The sequence below is a fragment of the Globicephala melas genome, chromosome 11 (genome assembly GCF_963455315.2).
Source record: "Globicephala melas chromosome 11, mGloMel1.2, whole genome shotgun sequence".
In the NCBI taxonomy this organism is placed as follows: Eukaryota; Metazoa; Chordata; class Mammalia; order Artiodactyla; family Delphinidae; genus Globicephala; species Globicephala melas.
Window position 1 is genome coordinate 52,392,209 of NC_083324.2, and position 23,075 is coordinate 52,415,283.

A 23,075-nucleotide genomic window follows, 5' to 3' on the forward strand; every position below is an offset into this window, starting at 1 on the left:
TGTTAGTGCCTGGGAGCAACTGTCCATTAAACTAGGTAATGCCACCATATTTGTAGCTTATGGAAAGACCATTCAACCAAAGGCTTGGAGATTTGTGTTTTTAATCCCTTCCCTGTCTAGTTGTTTCATTTTATATGGATGTCAAACTTCTTTTTTTTCATCTGTAAATGAGATGAAGTGAGAAGCATATTGCTTGTCTCTCTGACTGCAACATAGGAAAATTAGAATGAATTATCATTTATAATCACTTTTAAACCTACAACTTATAAATTCTGTTATCTAGAATTATGGTGATGCTTGTTTTAAAATTACCTGTGAAACATTTGTTGAATAAAGAAGGCAACGGGGGGGCTTCCCTGGTGGCACAGTGGGTAAGAATCCGCCTGCCAATGCAGGGGACACAGGTTCGATCCCTGGTCCGGGAAGATCCCATATGCCGTGGAGCAACTAAGCCCGTGTGCCACAACTACTGAGCCTGCGTGCCTAGAGCCCGTGCTCCACAACGAGAGAAGCCACCAAAGTGAGAAGCCTGTGCACCGCAAAGAAGAGTAGCCCCCGCTCACCGCAACTAGAGAGCCTGTGCGCAGCAACGAAGACCCAACACAGCCAAAAATAAATAAATAAAATAAATAAATTTATTTAAAAAAAAAAAGGCAAAGGGAATGTGCCTTGGGAGTTTTGTGTGACGATGGGCCAGCTTCTGGGAGCAGGTCTGGGCATGTCTGGTGGCCTTGACTGCAGGACTGTAGATGAAGACTTTGGACAGGAAGTGGTTCAGATATTTTCTCCCATTCCTTTGGCTGCCTTTCCACTCTGTTGATCGTGTCCTTTGATGCACAAAAGCTTTAAAATTGGATGTTGTCCCATTTGTCTGTTTTTGCTTTTGTTGCCTGTGCTTTTGGTGTCATATTCAAGAAATCACTGCCAAGTCCAATGTCATGAAGCTTTTCTCCTATGTCATCTTCTGGAGTTTTATAGTTTTAGGTCTTTTGTTTAGATATTTAATCTAATTTTGAGTTAATTTTTGCATATTGTAAGATACGGGCCTGGCTTCATTCTTTTGCATGTGGATATCCAATTTTCCCAACACCATTTGTTGAAGAGACTCTCCTTTTCCTACTGAGTAATTTTGACACCTTTGTTAAAGATCATATGATCATATACAGAACAATATACTGTATGGGCTCTCTGTTCTACTTCATTGATCCACTTTCTTTGTGCCAGCACCACACTGTTTTGATTACTATAGCTTTGTAATATGTTTTGAAATCAGAAGTGTGAGTCCTTCAACTTTGTTTTTCTTTTTCAAAATTATTTGGCTATTCGGGGTCCCTCGAGAGTCCATATGAATTTTAGGATGAATTTTCTGTTTCTTCAAAAACTGTCACTGAGGGCTTCCCTGGTGGTGCAGTGGTTGGGAGTCCGCCTGCTGATGCAGGGGACACGGGTTCGTGTCCCGGTCTGGGAGGATCCCACATGCTGCGGAGCAGCTGGGCCTGTGAGCCGTGGCTGCTGAGCCTGCGCGTCCGGAGCCTGTGCTCCGCGGCGGGAGAGGCCACAGCAGTGAGAGGCCTGCGTACCGCAAAAAAACCCCAAAAAACTGCCACTGAGATTTTGCTAGGGATTGCTTTGAATCTGTAGATCCCTTTGGGTAGTATGGACATCTTTTTATTTATTTTTTATTTTTTGATTGTGCCATGTGTTAGGTGCAGCATGCGGGATCTTCGTTGAGGCATGTGGGATCTTTCGTTGCAGTGCAGGTGTGTGGGCTTCAGTAGTTGTGGCATGCAGGCTCAGTAGTTGTGGCTCGTGGGCTCTAGAGCGCAGGCTTAGTAGTTGTGGCACATGGGCTTAGTTGCTTCACGGCATGTGAGATCCTCCCAGACCAGAGCTCGATCCCGTGTCCCCTGCATTGGCAGGTGGATTCCTAACCACTGTGCTGTGAGGGAAGCCCTAGGGGTTTCTTTATTTAGGAAATATTTATTTTTTGGCTGTGTTGAGTCTTAGTTGTGGCACGCGGGCTTTTCATTGCAGTGCGCGGGCTTCTCTCTAGTTGTGGTGCGCGGGCTTATTAGTTGTGGTGCACGGGCTCTCTAGTCGTGGTGTGCCAGCTTAGTAGTTGTGGTGCTTGGGCTCCAGAGTGCGTGGGTTCTGTAGCTATGGCACACGGGCTCAGTTGCCCTGTGGCATGTGGGATCTTAGTTCCCCGACCAGGGATTGAACTGGCGTCCCCTGCATTGTAAGGTGGATTCTTAACCACTGGACCACCAGGGAAGTCCCTCTTTAGGAGTTTGTATACATGTCATTTGCAGAGATAATTTTATTTCTTCCATTCCAGTTTGGATGCCTTTTATTTCTTTGTCTTGCCTAATTGCTCTGGCTAGGACTTCTAATACTATATTGAATAGATATGGTGAGAGTGGGCATCCTTGCTTTGTTCCTAATCTTAGAGGAAAAGCTTTCTGTCTTTTGCTATTGAGTATGATGTTAGCTGTGGACTTTTCATAAATGGCCTTTATTTTGCTGAGGTAGCTTCCTTCTGTTCCCAGTTTGTTGAGTGTTTTTTATTTTGAAAGGGTCTGCTACCTGCTTTTGTAAATAAAGTGTTACTGAAACACAGTCATGCCCATTTGTTTACATATTGCCTATGTCTGTTTTCACTCTACAGTGACAAAGTTGAATAGTTGCTGCAGAGACCTTGAGGCCAGCAAAGACTGAAATGGTTACTGTCTGGCCCTTTTCTGATTGCTGCTTTCAACTATTAATGTGGTAGGTTACACTGATTGCTTTTTGAATTTTGAAGCAGCCTTGCTATCCTGGGATAAACCTCACTTGGTTATGGTGTATTATTCTTTATTTATGTTGCTGGATGCAATTTGCTGATATTTTGTTCAGGACTCTTGCATCTATGTTTATGAAAGATATTTGTAGTTTTCTATTACTGTCTTTGTCTGGTTTTGGTATCAGGGTAATGCTGGCCTTAAAATGAGTTGGGAAGTATCCTTCTTGTTATATTTTCTGGAAGAAATTGTGTAGAGTTGGTGTTATTTCTTCTTTAAATATTTGGTAGAAATCACCAGGGAAACCATCTGGCCTGGAGATTTCTTTTTTGGAAGGGTTTTTAACTACAGATTCAATTTAAAAATAGTTGTAAAGCTATTCAGATTATCTGTTTCATCTTGGGTATGTTTTGGTAGTAAATGCTGTTTGAGGAATTGGTCTATTTCTTATAAATTGTTGAATTTATAGGGTGTATAGAGTTGCTTGTATTATTCCCTAATTATCCTTTCAATATCTTGAAGCCTATAGTGATATTCCCTTTTTCCTTTTCCTGATATTGGTAATTTGTGTCTTTGACAGTCTTGCTAGAGATTTATCAATTTATTGATCTTACTAAGAGCCAGCTTTTTGTTTCACTGGTGGTCTTTACTGTTTTCTATTTTTAATTTTTTTTTGCTTCTGCTCTAATCTTTTTAATTCTTTCCTTCTGCTATTTATGTTTAGTTTCTTCTTTTTTTAGTTTCTTAAAGTAGAAGCTTAAATTATTTCATCTTTTCTAATGTAAATATTTAATGCTATAAGTTTCCCTTGAAGCACTGCTTTAGTTGCCTTCACAAATTTTGATATGTAGTATTTTAATTTTAGTTCAGTTCAAAGTATTTTCTAGTTTCCCTTGAGTCTTTCTCTTTGACTCATGGATTATTTAGAAGTGTGTTAATTTCCAAGGGTTTGAAGGTTTTCCTGTTATCTTTCTGTTATTCATTTCTAGTTTAATTTCATTATGGTCAGAGAACATATTTTGTATCATTTCAGTTTTTAAATTTTTTATGGGTTGTTTTATGACCTTGGTTATGTTCTATCTTGGTGAATGTTCCATATATACTTGAAAATAATATGTATTCTTTTTTTTTTTTGCTGGTACGCGGGCCTCTCGCTGCTGTGGCCTCTCCCACCGCGGAGCACAGGCTCCGGACACGCAGGCTCAGCGGCCATGGCCCATGGGCCTAGCCGCTCCGCAGCACGTGGGATCCTCCCGGACCGGGGCACGAACCCGTGTCCCCTGCATCGGCAGGCGGACTCCCAACCACTGCGCCACCAGGGAAGCCCTATGTATTCTTTGTCATTGGGAGAATTGTTCTGTGAATGTCAATTAAATCCAGTTCTTGTTGATATTTTTCAGTTCTTCTATATCCTGATTGATTTTAAAAAATCTTTAGTTTATAATTTTAGAGCTGTGTTCTAGAAAGAAAGCACAACCCCTGCTTACGTCATATGTATTCAAAATTTCCCCTGAATTTGTGTTCTTTCACAGACTGTCTTATTTGTATATTTACTTTTCCTGAATATCACCTGCATAAAGTCACGAGAACTTGATACTTGCTCATATTTTTGGAAAGCACACAAACATTACAGGGCGGGGTGCTGTTAATCTCTTTTTATGAGGTCCTCTCCCTGTCTGGCACTTGCCATTATTTTAGGTAAATATCTAAAAAATCAGTTTTGGAGCCACCTGGAGATACTTTTTTTTTTTTTTTTTTGGCCTTGGGGCATGTGGGATCTTAGTTCCCTGACCAGGGATTGAACCCATGTACCCTGCAGTGGAAAGGCAGAGTCCTAACCACTGGACCGCCAGGGAAGTCCCTGGAGATACTTTTTCAGACAATTTAGGGAACTCCAATTCAGGCTTAATGTAAATATATTGGGTTCAACCCCGCAAGCCTCGTGGCACAGCCAGAAAAAGAAAATGTATGTATGTATATATATGCATTGGTCCTAATGTGTGGATGAATGGCCTCCAAAGAGGTTCTGAGACCACAGCTCCCCTGTTAAGACTGCTGAGTAGACTGAGTCACGAGGGAGACATCTGTGGAAGGAACCTTTAGACAATCCAGGTTCATCCATCCCCTTTACAAGAGGGGGATTTTCCTTTATTCCCCTAAGACTTCCATTCCAGCTTTAAATATGCAAAGTCTTCTGTAGTACTTTGAGCCTGTTATGGGGCCGGGGTAGACCCTAGACCACATCTGTAGAAGAGGGGCCGTGAGAGCTCTGATCCTTCGGCTCTGAGGATCCCGGGCTGGACTGGGGTCCTGTCTCACACAGGTAACACCTTGATCTCTCTCCTTTTTCTCCCCACCCTAGCTTGTGAATGGCCTTAGACAATACATTCTAAATGGGGGTGATAAAAAATGGTTCCTGGGGTGGTGGTGGTGAAAATGTCTCACTTTTTAATGTATAAAGTGCAGATATAGGTAGAGTACATGAATAGATGAACAGTCTATCTCTTGTATTAATTTCATTGGAGGGATGCTTAAGGAAATTTGTCTGAAAAGGCTCCCTAGGAAACTGATGATGATAAAAAAGGTTGAGAAATACTGCTTTAAATTGTAGTGCTGAGAGGCGCCAAGCAGAAGGGCTACTGGGCTTTGAACAGTTTCTAATTGGGGGGGGGGGAGGGTGATGCTTCAGAATTTTATTACAAGAAAATATTTTTATCCAGAGATTTTCAGTGACTAAAACGAAAGGAAAATAGAATTAAGTCATATCATGAATTCAGGTTAAATGTGAGGTGGTTGTTAAGAGCTTTGTTAAGTAACACAGGCAGAAGTTATAAAATAGGGAGAATTTCCGTCTGCCTGGAGTCCTTTAGGAAAGGTCTTGTGGGAAGTAAACCAGGTCTCCTGGAGGGCTGTCAGTCCATTGGGTGGCTGAGGAAGGAGCCTTCAAATCAGTATTTTAAAACCTGGGTACTGGGCTTCCCTGGTGGCACAGTGGTTGAGAGTCCGCCTGCCGATGCAGGGCACACGGGTTCGTGCCCCGGTCCGGGAAGATCCCACATGCCACGGAGCGGCTGTGCCCGTGAGCCATGGCTGCTGAGCCTGCGCGTCCGGAGCCTGTGCTCCGCAATGGGAGGGGCCACATCAGTGAGAGGCCCGCGTACCGCAAAAAAAAATAAAAGAAAAAACCTGGTACCACCGCTTTTCCCATTGTTTGGACAATTGGCAACTTTTGAGTATGGGCTATGTATTAGGTAAAATACTATTGAATCAATGTTAACTGCCAGAAATTGATAATTGTACTGTGGTTAAATAAGAGAAGGTTCTTATTCTTGGAAAATACATGATGAAGTGTTTAGGAATAAAAGGAGATGTCTGTGCCTCACAGTGGTTCCAGAACACCTGTCTGTAAGGAGAAAGGGAGAGGGAAGGGGAGGAGGAGGCAGCTGGCTGGGTGTGGATGGAGGGGAGGAAAGCAAGGGGCAGGGCAGGAGAAGGGAGGGAGGGAGCCAGAGCCAGGATAAAGCAGATACCAGAACATCAGTAACTGTTAAATATGGGTTCAACAATATAGGAGTTCTCTGTAATATTCTTGCAACTCTTCTGTAAGTTTGAATCATTTCAGAGTATAAAGAAAAAGAAATAAAAAGGAAAGAAGAAAACACATGGCTCCCTTGAGACATACAAGTCATACTGTGTCCTGTAATATTATTTGATTTGATGGTTTATTTTTTTAATTTTAACTTTTTAATTGAAGTATAGTACATTTACAGTGTTGTCTTAGTTTCTGCTGTATAGCAAAGTGATTCATTTATACATATATATACATTCTTTTTCATATGCTTTTCTGTTATGGTTTATCACAGGATATTGAATATAGTTCCCTGTGCTATACAGTAGGACCTTGTTGTTTATCCATTCTATATATAATAGTTTGCATCTGCTAATCCCAAACTCCCAATTCATCCCTTCCCCGCCCACCCGTAATGTTATTTGAAATCAACAAATCAATGAAATAGTTTGACTGAAGGCAGGATCCAGGAGAGCAGGTGTTGCCCTAAGTCCTGGCGCAGTGCCGGGCTGTAGTCGGCTCTCAATAAATATTTGTTAGAATGGATGGAATCAGAGTAGCAGTGATTTCAGAGAAGGCCTTGCAGGTTTGGGTGTGTTTCCCTAGACACACCTCTCTGTGCCTCTGTGGTCTCTGTGAAGATCACCAAATGACAAATTTTGTCTCAGGGACCTTGCATTAACGACTAGTGTAATGGAAGAGACTGAAACCCTAATTTTAGACTTCTTGCTGGTAAAGCATATGCGGCACCCAGCAGAGCATTTGTGACATTCTTCCTGTATTAGTTCCCGTTTAAAAAGTATGGAATCTCCAGAAAACTGTGTTTAGGTGGAAGCTGAAGTTCCTTTTACTATGGTAAAATATACTTAACATAAACTGTACCATTGTAACCATTTTGAAGGAGACAGTTCAGTGGCATTAAGTATACTCACACTGTTGGGAAGCCATCACCATTCTCCGTCTCTAGAACGTTTTCATCCTCCTAAAGAGAAACTCTGTATCCATTATGCAATAACTTTTTTTTATTATTATTTGCTTAGCAAACCGTTTATTCTACAGAATTATAATCGTTACCTTTAGTGACAGTTGGCTACGGGACCCCAAATCTCAAATTGGTGGCACCAGAATTAGAGAACTTACTTTAATTATCTTGAAAGGCAAAACAAATTTAACAGGAACATCTACTGCTAGTTTACACAAATTAACTTTCCCTAAAGATTATGACATACATGGGGAGGGGCAATAGAGGGTAGGGGATTAAGAGGTTATAAACTATTATGTATAAAATAAGCTACAGGGATATGTTGTACAACACGGGGAATACAGCCAGTATTTTATAATAACTATAAATAGAGTATAACATTTAAAAATTGTGAATCACTATATTGTACACCTGTAACTTATGTAATATTGTACATCAACTATATTGCAATAAAAAGTTTTTAAGAGATTATAACATACACTATAATATATACTGTTTAAAGTGAAATGTGGGACTTCCCTGGTGGCACAGAGGTTAAGAATCTGCCTGCCAATGCAGGGGCACGGGTTTGAGTCATGGGCTGGGAAGGTCCCGCATACCGCGGAGCAACTAAGCCTGTGCGCCACAACTACTGAGCCTGTGCTCTAGAGCCCGTGTGCCACAACTACTGAGCCCGCTCACCTAGAGCCCGCGCACCGCAACGAAAAGTAGCCCCCGCTTGCCGCAACTAAAGAAAGCCTGCGCACAGCAACAAAGACCCAACACAACCAAAAATAAATAATAAATTAATTTAAAAAAATAAAGTGAAAAGTAAGATTTCTAGGGCTTTTAAAAATACTTCTTAAAATTAACCTTATGGTGGAATAATTAACAAAGGTACCTGTTTTCAGTGTATAGTTCAGTGACTTTTGTGTCTTTTTTTAATACACAAAAGGGGGGGGTCATTCTCTGTTTTAATGACTTAGTTTTCTAGTTGTAAAGGTATTATTTCATGTTCCTTATAAAAAACTTGGAAAATTCAGAAAAGGCTACAGAGAAAACAAAAAACATTAATAATGATCTCTATCTCTCTTTAAAAATAGACTCTTTTTAGAGCAGTTTTAGGCTCATAGCAAAATTGAGTGGAACTACAGAGTTCCCATGTACCCCATGTGCATGCCCCCAGCCTCTCGTATTATATTTTAAATTATAAAGTGGAGAGTTGCTAGCCTTCTGAGTTTTCCGGGGTCACTTTTCTCCCGGAGCCTCCCTGGCGCTTGGGTTCTCCTACACCTTGTTTGGTGGCTCGTGACAAAGTCGTGCCAAGAACGCAGCCATGGGCTTCGTGTTTGCCTGGTAGGTCTTCAGTATTTGATGGTTGAGCCAACAAGGGATTGGCACAGCTTCAGATTTCGGTTTGTTATAGACTTGCTTAGAAGTATTCTTTTTGGGGTGAGTTCGACACGGAGGCTCTAAAACAGCTCTGGCAAATAAAAGATACAGCTCTGGCTTCGTGATGAGACATTAACAGAAGGAGGCATCTGGGCATTTATGAGCTATGGCATGCGCGCGCGCGCGCACGTGTGTGTGTGTGTGTGTATGACAGTGACTGATGCCCTTGAAAGGGGGAGAGAGGTGGTCATGCAGTCTCTTGTGGCAGTTTCCAGGAAGTCAGGAAGGTTCAGAGCCACTCATTTGGTTTCTGAGCCGATGAAAAGGGAGACAGAGCTGCAAAAGGAACTCCCATGCTCACTCAGAACTGGATAGTTTTAAGCTGTGGGGGAGCATTATGTACGCTAGCTTGCAACCTTCTGGTGTCCATTCTAGCCTTGCTGTCTCATTTAGGTCAATTGGATCTGAGTTAGAAATTTGACCAGACAACAGAATATTTAAACTGGTTTCCCCTGTTGCACCTCATTTCCATAGTCTTTATAATCCGAATCGATGCAAATGCTCTTGTTATCCTGAATGTGCATGCAGGGTTCTGATTTGTTTAATTTTACATCATGTTAATAGACCCACAGACATAGAAAACAAAGTTATGGTTACCAAAGAGGAAAGTGTAGGGAGGGATAAATTAGGAGTTTGGGATTAACAGATACACATTATTATACATAAAATAGATAACCAACAAGGACCTACTGTAGAGCACAGGGAACTATATTCAATATCTTGTAATAAACTATAATGGAAAAGAATCTGAAAAAGAATGTATATGTATATAGACATATACATATATATAAGAATCACTTTGGTGCACCCCTGAAACTAACACAACATTGTAAATTTTACTGTAATAAAAATGGAAAAAAATGTTTACTTCACGTTGTTGAACTTGGTGAGTGTAGCTGAGGGTCTGAATGACAAGTGGGGTGTGGCTGGTGCCAGCCTTACTTTACGTGGTACCTCTGGCATCCTGGGCCACAGGGGAAGGGTACTTTAGTTAGGTTGATAAAACCCAAAAACAAGTTCAGGAAGGGACCTCTGGGACTTCCCTGGCGTTCCAGTGGTTAAGACTCTGCACTTCCACTGTAGGGGACGCTGGTTGGAGAACTAAGATCCCACTTGCTGTGGTGGGGCGCTGCTCCTGCCCTGAAAAAGTTAAAAAAAAAGGAAGGGACCTCCGAGGTTCCCCGTTTGCCCTGTGTCTTGAGCTGTTTGTTGCTCGTGGAAGCTTTTTTGTACGTAGTTTTTTAAACATTCAGCATGGCTCTAAGATGGCCCTCTCTGTGCCAGGGAGTTTGGAGGAACCATTTTACAACAGAATACATCAGACCCCAGGAGGGAGAGTTTTATATTTCTTAACTGCTAGGAAACTTTTTCATTCTCAGCATTGGAGAGAACTTGATTGTAAGTAACCCTATGACCACATGTTACAACTCAGGAATAATCCTGACGTTTTACCTCTATTCTTTTTCTGGAAGCATTTTCCAAAATAAATAAAAATTGCTTAACAGTAAAAGGCAGGGGTATGCTGACATTTTCCTTCTCAGAAAATTATTCCGGGACCCCGAAGGCCCTCAGATGAACTTGCCCTCATCTCACAGGTAAGGAAACAGCCCCAAAGAGATGACATTTAATTCAAAGTTATACTCTGACTTTGTGGCAGAGTCAGAACAAGAAACTGGATCTCTGCTCCTCAGGCAATTTTGGAAAAACTCCAGAAGAGTGATGCTAAATATGGTCTTTCTGCCCTGTGGTTTTGTTATACAGCAAAGAATACCCACTGGTTTCTCATTATCTGGCCAGTGCCCTGAGATTCATTCCACATTTTAGTTTATAAGCTGTTTTGAATGATGGAGAAGCATTTCAAAACGTGCAGAGAGCTATTTTTGAACCCTGTGTTCCTGGGGTATTAAAAGATCGTGTTGGGGATATCTTATCTCTGAGTCTGATGCTAATTTCCTCTAATATATTGCAAAGAATAAGTCACTTTTTTTTTTTGGCCGTAGGGTTTGTGGGATCTTAGTTCTCTAACCAGGGATTGAACCTGGGCCCTTGGCAGTGAACGTGCGGAGTCCTAACCACTGGACCACCTGCGATTCCCTGTATCGCAAAGAGAACTGTTTCTTTTTAACTTTTAATTAACGAATTAATTGATGAATTAATTTTTGGCCGCGTTGGGTCTTCATTGCCGCACGTGGGCTTTTCTCTAGTTGAGGCAAGCGGGGGCTACTCTTTGTTGCGGTGCGCAGTCTTCTCATTGCGGTGGCTGCTCATTGAGGAGCACCGACTTTAGGCGCGCAGGCTTCAATAGTTGTGACACATGGGCTCAGTAGTTGTAGCTCGCGGGCTTTAGAGCGCAGGCTCAGTAGTTGTGGCGCACGGGCTTAGTTGCTCCACAGCATGTGGGATCTTCCCGGACCAGGGCTCGAACCTGTGTCCTCTTCATTGACAGGCGGATTCTTAAGCACTGTGCCATCAGGGAAGTCCAGAACTAGGTTTAGTAGTAGCTTTCTGTAGCCAATGTTGCTTTTATTTTATTTTCCAAATTATGAATAAAGAACCAGTCTTTAGGACTGCTTTGAATCTGTCAGTAGATAGTGCACTGTTTCTGGAGATGATGAAATAGAAGATGCACTTCTGAATTCTGGAAGGTACCTAGCTAAATCTGATTAGGTTGCATTAAACATTTGAGACTTCCCTGGGGACTGATGTTTCCTAGCAGGTCTTAGGACAGAGCATTCTTTAGTTGCTTGGCAGTGGCTCTGGCCTGGACCTTGGCACGTTGGAAGATGTGGCATGTTTGTTTTTCTTGCACACTCCTCCATTCTTGAAGAACTGCTCTTTTGGATCACACCCTGGCTCCCTAGAGATGGTGTTTGACCTTTGGGGGACACTTCCCATGGTGCACTAGTGAGCTTTCCATGTGCTGCAGTGGCTCTTCCTCTGGTTAGGTATAGGGGTTGGCAAACTTTCTGTAAAGGGTCAGATAGTAAGTAATTTCAACTCTGCTGTTGTAGCATGAAAGCAGCCATGGACGGTATGTAAACAAACAGACATGGCTGTGTTCCAAGAACACGTTATTTACAAAAAACAAGTGGTGGGCTGCATTTGGCCCATAGGCCATTGTTTGCTTATCTCTGGTTTAGCAGCTTTTTGGAAAACAAGGCTGAAGCACCCTGGCTTCTGTGGGTGACGGAGGAGAGAATCCAGTACTTGGGACATAAACATCTCAGTTGAGATTTAGTATCTGTGGTGAGGAAGATGCTTTTGTATTATTTTTCAATAACTTCTCAGTTATTATAACAAAAAAGGCTTCTTCTGGGAAAAATTTTCCCTTAATCTCACTGCTCTTGGGATCATACAACTGTATCTTCATTTTTGTACATTTCTTTTGAGTCCTGTCATTTTGTACTTTTACTTTCGCAAAGCCTTGATGTGTGTGCCTACCAGTTGGTTTTATTCAAGAGCCAGATGCACCTGCGTATCTGACAGGTACATTGAGATCTAGTAAAGCCTGAAAGGTATAAATGAGTTTTGGTGGAGAAGATCTTTTAAGGACTGATTTGTGAGGAGCAGTGTCATTTTCTGCTTTTTGACTTTTTCGATAAAAGAGTTATAATTCACTCTTTACTTAAGCCCTGAGCAGTAGCCAGAGGGCCAGCTATTGGAAGAAATCAGGCCAGGACTAAAGTGAATCAGGTAAATGGCTATTCAGTGCCAAAGTCACACTGTCGCTCTAAGTTAACTTTGTGGTCCCCAGGTTTCATGGCGGCATGAGCCTTCCTGCACCTTTGCCAATGGCCGCAGAGGCTAGACCACAGCAGATTAAAAATTTTTTCTTTCTTCTTGGTTGGTGCACACACAATTAACCAAGAAACAAATGACCACATTTCAATCTCACACTATATGAAGTGACTCTGAAGGTGTATTTTCCCCAACAGGAATTCCCAAATATATGTATCTCCAAGAATGGCAAGAGTCCTTTTTACAACAGTGCTACCATCGCTCAAATTATTTTGAAAGCTACTTTTTTGGAATTGCCTTCAGAACAAGTACAAGCCACCGCAGAAAAGAAGTCTGCCCGCTTTGTGGTCTTACCTCATTTTTGACTAAAAATCGCTCTGACTTGCTTTCTGCTGTTTCCCAATCTCATAACCATGCTCAGAGCAGATGGATTTGTCTCAACGGACCTAAAGGTTATGGGTAATGACAATAAGCCAGGAGCCTCTGAGGGTCTTTCATTGGAGGGAACAAAAATATTTATTTCTGTGTAAGTTGTGGTAGTTAAAAAACAGTCATGCCTTTGTACATCATTAGGCTGTTCTCAAATCACCATGCCAACATGACTTTTGAATGAGATGATTCTTACCTGAAGTGGCCTCCAAGAATGACCTGCTTTATTCCAAATCCTAGTCTAGGGTGTGAGGCAGAGGTCCTTGAAAGGCCCTCATTTTTTATGTGCTCTCTTGTTGCTGTTACCTTGGATATTTGAAAGGCTGTTCTAGGTTTGCTTTTCTGGGAGACCGTGTGTATATTCCTAGAAGCTGACAGACTGTTATATGTTCTCCCTGTTCCTCTTGTCCTCTCCTGCCCTCCCTCCAACATGGAAAGTGGGAAGCTTATGTCCTGTACTAGGGAGTTTTGTTGTCTGGCAGGCCGTTGTGTAGGCTCGTAACTTGGGAGACTGTCTCGGAGCTGCTCAGAAGCAGAGTTAGGATCTTCGTTGCAGACAGTAGATTCCTTCTAAGCCATCTAAGCAGCAGGCGATTTATTAGACAGGTTTAATTAGACAGTATTTCTGGGAGAACCAAGCTTCAGTGCTACACGTTCAGCAATGACACAACTTGTCTCCAACCAAATCGCAACCATAACATGGTTCTAATTCACTCCCACCCCAGTACCTGTGACAGTAGAGGCAGAACACTAAACCCTCTGCACAGCTGCTCCAAGACATCAAACACGCCTCCCACTGTCCTGTCTTGCTGCAAGTTCTGACCTCCCAGCCTGTGGCTGCTGCCTCCTGTTGTTCCCCTCTGCATTTGAAATCTTGCATGGGTGCATCTGCCTGTAAGAATCTAGCTGCAAGAGAGTCGGTGAAGGGAGCGTCTAGCTTTCTCACCTCTGCAGAGCAGGAAGGCAGGTGGGCTTGAAGACTGTTGGATAGTGCTGAACTTTGCAATATTTGTGACCAGGGGTGTTTGCATAGATGTGATGACTAAAACTCTGGTGGGTGGATAGATTCTTGAAGTGCAAAGAGCAGAGGGAGAAGGACTGAGTGTGGGAGACTCCGGGGCTATTGGGAGAATTCAGTGACTGGGATTCAGTGCAGCTGTCAGTGCTGTTACCACTGTGTGGCAGGTGGCACTACTGTGTAGGAGTAGTTTCCTGCCATGCCTGTGCCCTTGGCATGGTCCTGACCTTGGGAAGAGGGAAGAAGTGCTGGGCTCATGGTGCTCTTTCCTATGTAGCCCTGGGGTTTCGTGGCTGGCAGAACCAGTTTCAGTTTCCAGCCTGATGACCACAGGTAAGTTATTACGCCATTCTGAGTTTTAGTCTGCTTATCTATAAAATGATGATATGCTTATCATGCAGGGAGCTTGTGATGGTAAAGTCAGATAACAGGTGACTCTCTAACGCACATCTCTGATGTATGGTGGTTGCCCAATAAATGACTGCTATCATGCTCAACTTTGCCCTCTTTCTCTTTTCCTTTTGTCAGAGCAGGTCACAGCTGCCTTAAACCCCAGTGGGTACAGTAGCTTCTGTGCTTTTTCTTAGCAGTTAGCTTACCTACCCCCCACCCCCCGTATGGCTAACTTTCCCCTTGCTCCCTGAACATTTTATTTTGAAAAATTTCAAGCATACAGGAAAGTTGGTAGAGTTGTATAGGGAGCACACATATATCTATCATCTGGACTCTACAATGAACATTTCATTATACCTGCTTTATTACATAGCTTTCCATCTATCCATCTGTCAACCCATTTCCTTCCTTCCTCCCTCCCTTCCTTCCTTCCTTCCTTCCTCCCTCCCTCCCTCCCTCCCTCCCTCCCTTCCTCCCTTCCTTCCTTCCTTCCCCCACCCACATGGCTTTCAGGATCCTAGTTCCCCGACCAGGGATTGAACCCGGGCCCTGGCGGTGAAAGCGCTGAGTCCTAAACCACTGGACTGCCAGGGAATTTCCCATTTTATGTCTTTATACATTTCAAAGTAGATCCCCAATATCAGTACACTTCCTTGTAAACATTTTATCCTATCATTAACTATCTGTTTGCAGTTTTTTTCTCTTGATGTAAAATTTCACAATGAAATGCATGAATCTTAAGTGTGTGTTTGCTGAGTTTTGACAACTGCATGCACCTGTTACCCAAAGCCATGTCAAGGTATAGAACATCACCACCTTCCCAGAGTTCCCTCATGCCCCTGCCCCTCCCATCACAGGCAGCCACCACCCTGATTTTCTCCCACTATAGATGAGTTTTACCTAGTCTAGCATTTCATATAAATGGAACCAGACAGAATGTACTAGTTACTTACTGCCTGGCTTCCTTTAGTTAGCCTAACGCATTGGGACTCGTCTGTGTCGTCATGTCTTATCAGGCACTGATTCCCTCTCATTGCTGAGATGGCAGCTTTAAAATCATTGCTGCGAAGAAGGAAGAGCCATGAGCCTTCCTCATGGAACTTGGAGGTGGTTTCTCCTTTTCCTTTCCAGTTGGATGGCATCAATGCACAAAGGCTCTTTGTAGCCGATTAGAGTTAAAGGGGCGCAGAGGCCGTTTGGCTCAGTCTCTCTGAGTCTCAGCATCTGGGCCAGGGTGCCCTTTCTCGGATCTGTTTCCCTCCCCTCTCCAGGAATACTGTTAGTGGAGGTTTATGTGCAGGAGGAGTGAGAAGGCCAGTGGATGGGCACCTTTGACATTTAATTGTCTTAGGGTTAAAAAGGATGGATCCAGCCTTCTTCTAATGATTTTTGTTGTTGAGGATTTCGTTATGCTGAGTACGTGCTGGAAATATAGGACCAGTCGGCCGCAACAGCTAGAGTTGGAAACAAATTGCTATTTAGGTTTTCTGTTAACAAATTAACCAGAACCTGAAGCTGCTAAATTCTCTGATGGAAAAAGGAGTCACTTTCTTGCCTCCTCTCCCCAATATCTTCCTCCCCCCCTTCCCTTTCTTTCTTCCTTCCTCCCTTCTCCTCGATCTCTCTGTCTCTGTCACACACACACACACACACACACACACACACACACGAGACACACACACGAGACACACACCCCTTTTGAGCATATTTACATTCAGTGACTTACATGAAAGTTTAGGTAGATCATTTTTGAAGGTGATTGAGATGTTTGAGGGGCAGAAGGAAGAGGGTGGGAAGAGAACGGCACGGCTTGATGACAGGGCGGCAGTGCCCACTCTCCAGGGACAGGTTATTTTTTTAAATTTTTTTAAATTTTTTTATTTTTTTGGCGGTACGCGGACCTCTCACTGTTGTGGCCTCTCCCGTTGCGGAGCACAGGATCCGACGCGCAGGCTCAGCGGCCATGGCCCACGGGCTCAGCCGCTCCGCGGCATGTGGGATCTTCCCAGACCGGGGCACGAACCAGTGTCCCCCGCATCAGCAGGCGGATTCTCAACCACTGCGCCACCAGGGAAGCCCCAGGGACAGGTTATTAAGTAATGTGACAAGTGTTGGACCCAGCAAGCCTCCGTATGTGCTGCTTCTTTCCTTGTTCTCTCATTTGCAGAGGCTCTGGAAACCTACCTGCACAGAAGTACTGGGAATTATTACAGAATACTTCCCACTCTGGACCAGTTGAACCAGAATGTGGGCCCCTTCCCCCCCACCGTTCAGTGTGCACCCACAGTTTAATATCACTTTGGGACCCATTTTCACATACATTATCGCCGCTAATCCAATCATTCAAGGCAGGCAGGTTTTAGTAAGATCTTATTATTTTAGCTGAGCCAGCTGATGTTGAAGTGGATGTTCGAACAGAGGGCAGTCTGATTGCAGTGGGCACATTCTCCCCATTACCCCGTGTCCCCTCGATCCCTTTATGTGGATGGTGGTTCATTCATTTGTTGCTCACCATCTGCCACGTGTGGGTGGAAGGTCATTGGTGGATCCCTCCCTCTGGGAGTAATGGGCAGGGAAGGAGATCCCGGACCGTGGCGTGGAGTCCCAGGGCACAGGGGGAGCACGGTGGAGGGGCACCAGTTCTGGATGTGGTAGGCAAGGAACTCTTTCTGGAGGAAATACCACCTACTTAGGACGTGGAGTTGTGAGAGAGCTCTGAAGCTTAGAGCCAAAAAGTAAAGAAGAACCAGGAGCTGGTTACTTTATCACTTTTACCATGAAACACTCAATCCACCCATCGTGTAGTAAGGCGTGGTTTCTTCCTTGCTCCAGCATCCTCTTTGCATTTGAAAAATAAAAGAAAATGCTTTATCATAGGTTTTCTTTAAATTGCAAATTTCATTGAATTTTAAAGGATTTTTTTTTGTCTGTTCAATATAACATGTTAAGAAGATGTAAAAAAAAATTGTGACTTTAGAGCTAAGAAATCCTGAGCAAATAGTGCTTATGTCCTACCACTCCTGGAAGGCATAGGTGTTCTGTAAGAAGAGTAGAATCATATGAATTATTTCTAATTTCTTTTCTTCCTGGTGGAAACTGTATAGTATAGCCTAGTGTTAAAAGCCTCAGCTCTTAACATTAAATAAAAGCCCAGGGGCTTCCCTGGTGGCGCAGTGGTTGAGGGTCTGCCTGCCGATGCAGGGGACACGGGTTCGTGCCCTGGTCCGGGAAGATCCCACATGCCGCAGAGTGGCTGGGCCTGTGAGCCATGGCCGCTGGGCCTGCGCATCCGGAGCCTGTGCTCCGCAGCAGGAGAGGCTGCAACAGTGAGAGGCCCGCGTACCAAAAAAAAAAAAAAAAGCCCAGCTTTGTCACTTCCATTTAAATGTATGTATGAAAGTTACCCTACCTTTCTAAACCTCAGTTTCCTCATCAGTAAAACGGGAATAATAATACCACATATAATCTAAAAAATCACTTATTTATTGTTTGTTTCCATTTTGTAATTTTATACTGTGATGAAATGAATAGATGACTATTTTTTATCTTTTTTTAAAAATTGAGTTATAGTTGATTTACAGTGTTGTGTTTCAGGTGTACAGCACAGTGATTCAGTCATACATCTATTTATCTATCTATCTATCTATCTATCTATTCTTTTCCAGATTCTTTTCCCTTATAAGTTATTACGAAATACTGAATATAATTCCCTGTGCTATACAGTAGGTCCTTGTTGTTTATCTGTGTTATATATAGTATTGTATATATGCTAATTCCAAATTCCTTATTTATCCCTCCTCCCCAGCTTTCCCCTTTGGTAGCCGTAAGTTTGTTTTCTATGTCTGTGAGTCTGTTTTTGTTTTATAAGTAAGTTCATTTGTATCATTTTTTAGATTCCCCATATAAGTGATATCATATATTTGTCTTTCTCTGTCTTATTTACTTCACTCAGTATGATAATCTCTAGGTCCATCCATGTTGCTGCAGATGGCATTATTTCATTATTTTTTATGGCTGAATAGTATTCCATTGTATATATGTACCACTTCTTTATCCATTCATCTGTCGATGGACATTTAGGTTGTTTCCATGTCTTGGGTATTGTAAATAGTGCTTCCGTGAACATTGGGGTGCATGTATCTTTTTTTTTGTGTGTGGTATGTGGGCCTCTCACTGTTGTGGCCTCTCCCGTTGTGGAGCATAGGCTCTGGACGCGCAGGCTCAGCAGCCATGGCTCACAGACCCAGCCGCTTCGTGGCACGTGGGATCTTTTCGGACTGGGGCACGAACTCGTGTCCACTGCATCGGCAGGTGGACTCTCAACCACTGCGCCACCAGGGAAGCCCTGCATGTATCTTTTTGAATTATAATAGTTTTCTCCAGATATATGCCCAAGAGTGGGATTGCTGGATCATATGGTAGCTCTATTTTTAGTTTTTTAAGGAACCTCCATTCTGTTCTCCATAGTGGCTGTACCAATTTACTATTTTTTCTAGCTTTTAAAAATGTAATATTTGGTTTATACAAAAGAGTATATGTAAGTATATGTTATATATATATATAAGTATATGTCATAAGAGTAATAAGAACATGAACAGGTGTGAGTTCACTGCTCAATCAAGGAAGGATCATGTAACCACTAGAAGCTCACCTACGCATGCGTTCTCCAACTCCTACGCCTCCCCCCTTTCAGGTTACCATTAATTCTTGGGTTTTGATTCATCATTGTTTAAAAAATATTTTATTTATTTATTTATTTGTCTGCACCAGGTCTTAGTTGCACCACGTGGGATCTAGTTCCCTGACCAGGGATTGAACCAGGGCCACCTGCGCTGGGAGCGTGGAGTCTTAGCCACTGGACCACCAGGGAAGTCCCTTGATTCATCGTTGCTTTGTCTTTTTATAAATAATAATATAAATTATTTTTATAATATTTATTTAAATAATTTATCATTTAGTTTTGTTTGTTTTCAGTTTTATATATTTAAAAAGTATGTTGTGGGGACTTCCCTGGCGGTGAAGTTGTTCCAATGCAGGGGGCCCGGGTTCAATCCCTGGTCAGGGAACTAGATCCCACATGCATGCAGCAACTGAGTTCGCATGCCACAGCTAAGGAGGCTGCGAGCTGCAACTAAGGAGCCCGCCTGCTGCAACTAAGACCCAGCACAACCAAATAAATAAATAAATAAATAAATATATATATATATATATTTTAAAAAGTATGTTGTATGTAGTCTTCTGTAGTTGTTGTTTTCACTCATTATGGTTCCACAATTGATCCCTGTTATTGTGTTTAACTGTGGTGCATTCTTAGAACACTCCTTTGTGCGAATTACTTACCTGGTGGTAGGGGTTTAGATAGTTCCATTTTTGCTCCCAGGAGCACTGTTGCCACTGTGCACACGTGTGTGTGTGTCTCCCAGTGCACGCGGTCGAGAATTTCTCTGTGATGTACATGTAGGAATGGGATTTGGGGGTTTTAGAGTATCTGGACTCTCAATTTTATACGATGATGCTAACTTGTTTCCTAAAGTAGGTGTACCAGTTTAATGCCTGCCAGTGGAGTATAAGCGTCTGTCATCCTACATCTTTTTCAGTGTTTGTCATTGTTAGACATTAATTTTTTTAAAAAAACTAAATTGAAGTATACTTGATTTACAATGTTGTGTCAGTACATATATATATCCTTTTTCATATTCTTTTCTGTTATGGTTTATTACAGGATATTGAGTATAGTTGCTTGTGCTATATACAGTAGGACCTTGAGCTTATCTATTTTATATATAGTAGTTTTTATCTGCTAATCCCAAACTCCTAATTTATCCCTTCCCCCTCCCTTTCCCCTTTGGTAACCATAGTTTGTTTTCTATGTTTGTGATTAGACTTCTTAATTTTGCTAAGCTACTGGGTATAAATAGTATCTCCTTGGTGTGTTAACTTGGGTATCCATGATTCTCAGAAAGAGAGCAGCTCTTCATTTGTTTAAGGGTCATTTTTTCTTCCTCTTTTGTGAAATTCCAGCTTGTGTCTTTTGCTCAGTTATCTAGTAGGTTATTTATGTTTTTCACATTGGTTTATGAGTTGTTTATATATTCTGAATACTTATCCTTTGTTGGATGTATGTGTTACACATATCTTTTCTTAATTGATAGCTTGTCTTTTAACTTCGTGATGCTTTTTTTGGAAAACAAATTTTTATTATTTTTTGTATTATCTTTATTATGCTTCCCAACACTGACAGCTGCTCCCTTCACTGACAGAAACAGCCATCTCCCCTGGCAGGCTCATCTCAGATGCCTGGGAAGCCAACACAAGCAAACATAAGTAGAGTTTCCTGCAGAGACCTACTTTTAAAAAATTGCTGATTCTCAGATCACTGCATCAACCCACAGCACAACTGACAACTCAAATCTTTCACTGAGAGTAGCTCCCAGCTCTGACCCAAACCCCGTCAATCCACAGATAGTGACCTTAGGTCAAGAGGTTCTTAATTTTATTTATTTTATTTTTTATTTTTTTGCGGTACGCGGGCCTCTCACTGCTGCGGCCTCTCCCGTTGCGGAGCACAGGCTCCGGACGCGCAGGCTCAGCGGCCATGGCTCACGGGCCCAGCCGCTCCGCAGCATGTGGGATCTTCCCGGACCGGGGCACGAACCCGTGTCCCCTGCATCGGCAGGCGGACTCTCAACCACTGCGCCACCAGGGAAGCCCCTAGAGGTTCTTAATTTTAATGTGACAGGGTTTCTATATGTTCTTTTCTGGTTAGCTAGAAAGATATTCTTTTTTTTTAAAATTGAAGTATAGTTGATTTATAATATTGTGTTAATTTCTGCTGTACATCAGAGTGACTCAGTTATACATATATATTATTTTACATATTTTTTCCACTGTGGTTCATTACAACATATTGGATATAGTTCCCTGTGCTATACAGTAGGACCTTGTTGTTTATCTATCCTATATATAATAGTTTGCATCTGCTAATCCCAAATTCCCAATCCAACCCTCCTCCACTCCCCCTCCACAAGTCTGTTCTCTGTGTCTGTGAGTCTGTTTTTGTTTCATATATAAGTTCATTTGTGTCATATTTTAGATTCCACATATAAGTCATGTCCTATGTTATTTGTCTTTCTCTGTCTGACTTACTTCACTTACTGTGATCATCTCTAGGTCCGTGTAGCTGCAAATAACATTATTTCATTCTTTTTTTATGTCTGAGTAATATTCCATTGTATATATGTACCACATCTTCTTTATCCATTCATCTGTTGATGGACATTTAGGTTGCTTCCATGTCTTGGCAATTGTGAACAATGCTGCTATGAACATAGGGGGTGCATGTATCTTTTCGAATTGTAGTTTTGTCCAGATATATGCCCAGGAGTGGGCTTGTTGGATCATACAGTAGCTCTATTTTTAGTTTTTTGAGGAACCTCCATACGTTCTCCACAGTGGCTGCACCAATTTACATTCCTACCAACAGTGTAGGAGGGTTCCCTTTAGAAAGATATTCTTTATTTTCTGCTGAAAGTTTCAGAAGTTTACCCTTCTCAGTTAAGTCTTTACTCTGTCTGGACTTTTGTGTCTGTGGTGTGAGGTAGGGATCCAATATCCTTTATTGTTTCCTGTACTGTACATTGTTTTCCTGAGAATGGAGAGTAATGTAAATACCCCAGCTCCTTACACAGTTCTGGGCACATGCAAGGTGCACTGTAAGCGTAATTTGTTGCTATTTTAACTTTCAGTCAACTTTTTTTTCTGTTGATTGGTGCATTTCTTCATGAAATCATTAATGTGTACATTTTAGGAAAGACAACTGAGGCAGGTTTGCATTGGTTAAGAAACCAACCTGCAATCTGTCCTCTCCCCAACTCTTCCCTAGTATTGTCAGAAACTTGATCTGTGAGTTTAATCAAAGGGTAAATCATAATTAATGAGTTAATTGATTTGAACATCTATTTCCTTTTGCACCTGGTTGGTGATTCAGAATTTCTCTGGCATCTTACTGAATACCTTCTCGTGCTGCCCCTGGATAATCAGATAATCTTTTATTACAAGGTTCATCTCATTACTTTGGAATTTGCTTATTCAGCTGTGTATTGCCATAGATGTACCCTCTAAATACGTGAAGACAGGGGCTGGGGCTTCAGCCAGGATGCTGGAAGTTCTCCTAAAGTTAATTCCTGCTTGAATGTCTTGGACCAGATTGTTTAGGCTGCCCAGAAAACTTGCTTTGGGGGCCTTTTCCAATTTCTCAGCCATGCTGTAGTGGAAAGGAGAGGTAGAGAAGTACTTCTTGGAAAATTAAAACTGCTTGGCCACACTCCTGGGACACATTGAGTGCACACAATGAAATCTGGAAAGTAAAACATGCAACTTTATAAGGTGAGCGTAAAAAGCACCGTAAAAATTGGAGGAATGTTGTCAGTTATATGGCTGAGGATGACTGCCCGTTTATTGCTTGGGTACTGTCAGAGAAATCCACTCTGAGGCCGGAGGGGTCCTGGGCAGGAGGCAGGTAGAACTGCTGGCTGCTGTTTGTAACAGGCAACAGGAAACCCAAACCTGGGAGAGCAGCCTTCAGCCTGGGTTGTAAAGTTACACTCCCTGCTCGAGGCTTTTCAGAGATGCTCAAGCACCTTGTGGAGGTGAGTTTGTTAACCTCCTGGACAGTTTCCAGGGAGGTGGAAAGATGGAAAGATTCGTGATGAAGAAGGACCCTTCTCTGTTCTCCTG

General features: G+C 42.4%; 1 protein-coding gene across 9 annotated transcripts in view; it reads left to right on the forward strand.

Moving 5' to 3' along the window:
* Positions 1-23,075, forward strand: part of OSBPL10 (oxysterol binding protein like 10) — a 375,388-nt gene that overhangs the window by 105,505 nt on the left and 246,808 nt on the right. The window contains exon 2 of one of the 9 annotated variants that reach the window (XM_060307433.2): positions 2,669-2,769. The exons of the other annotated variants lie outside the window; for them this stretch is intronic. Within the exon in view, the coding sequence (XP_060163416.1) occupies positions 2,720-2,769 (50 nt within the window). The 5' untranslated portion in view covers positions 2,669-2,719. The remainder of the gene's footprint in view (positions 1-2,668; positions 2,770-23,075) is intronic. 9 annotated transcript variants of the gene reach the window in all.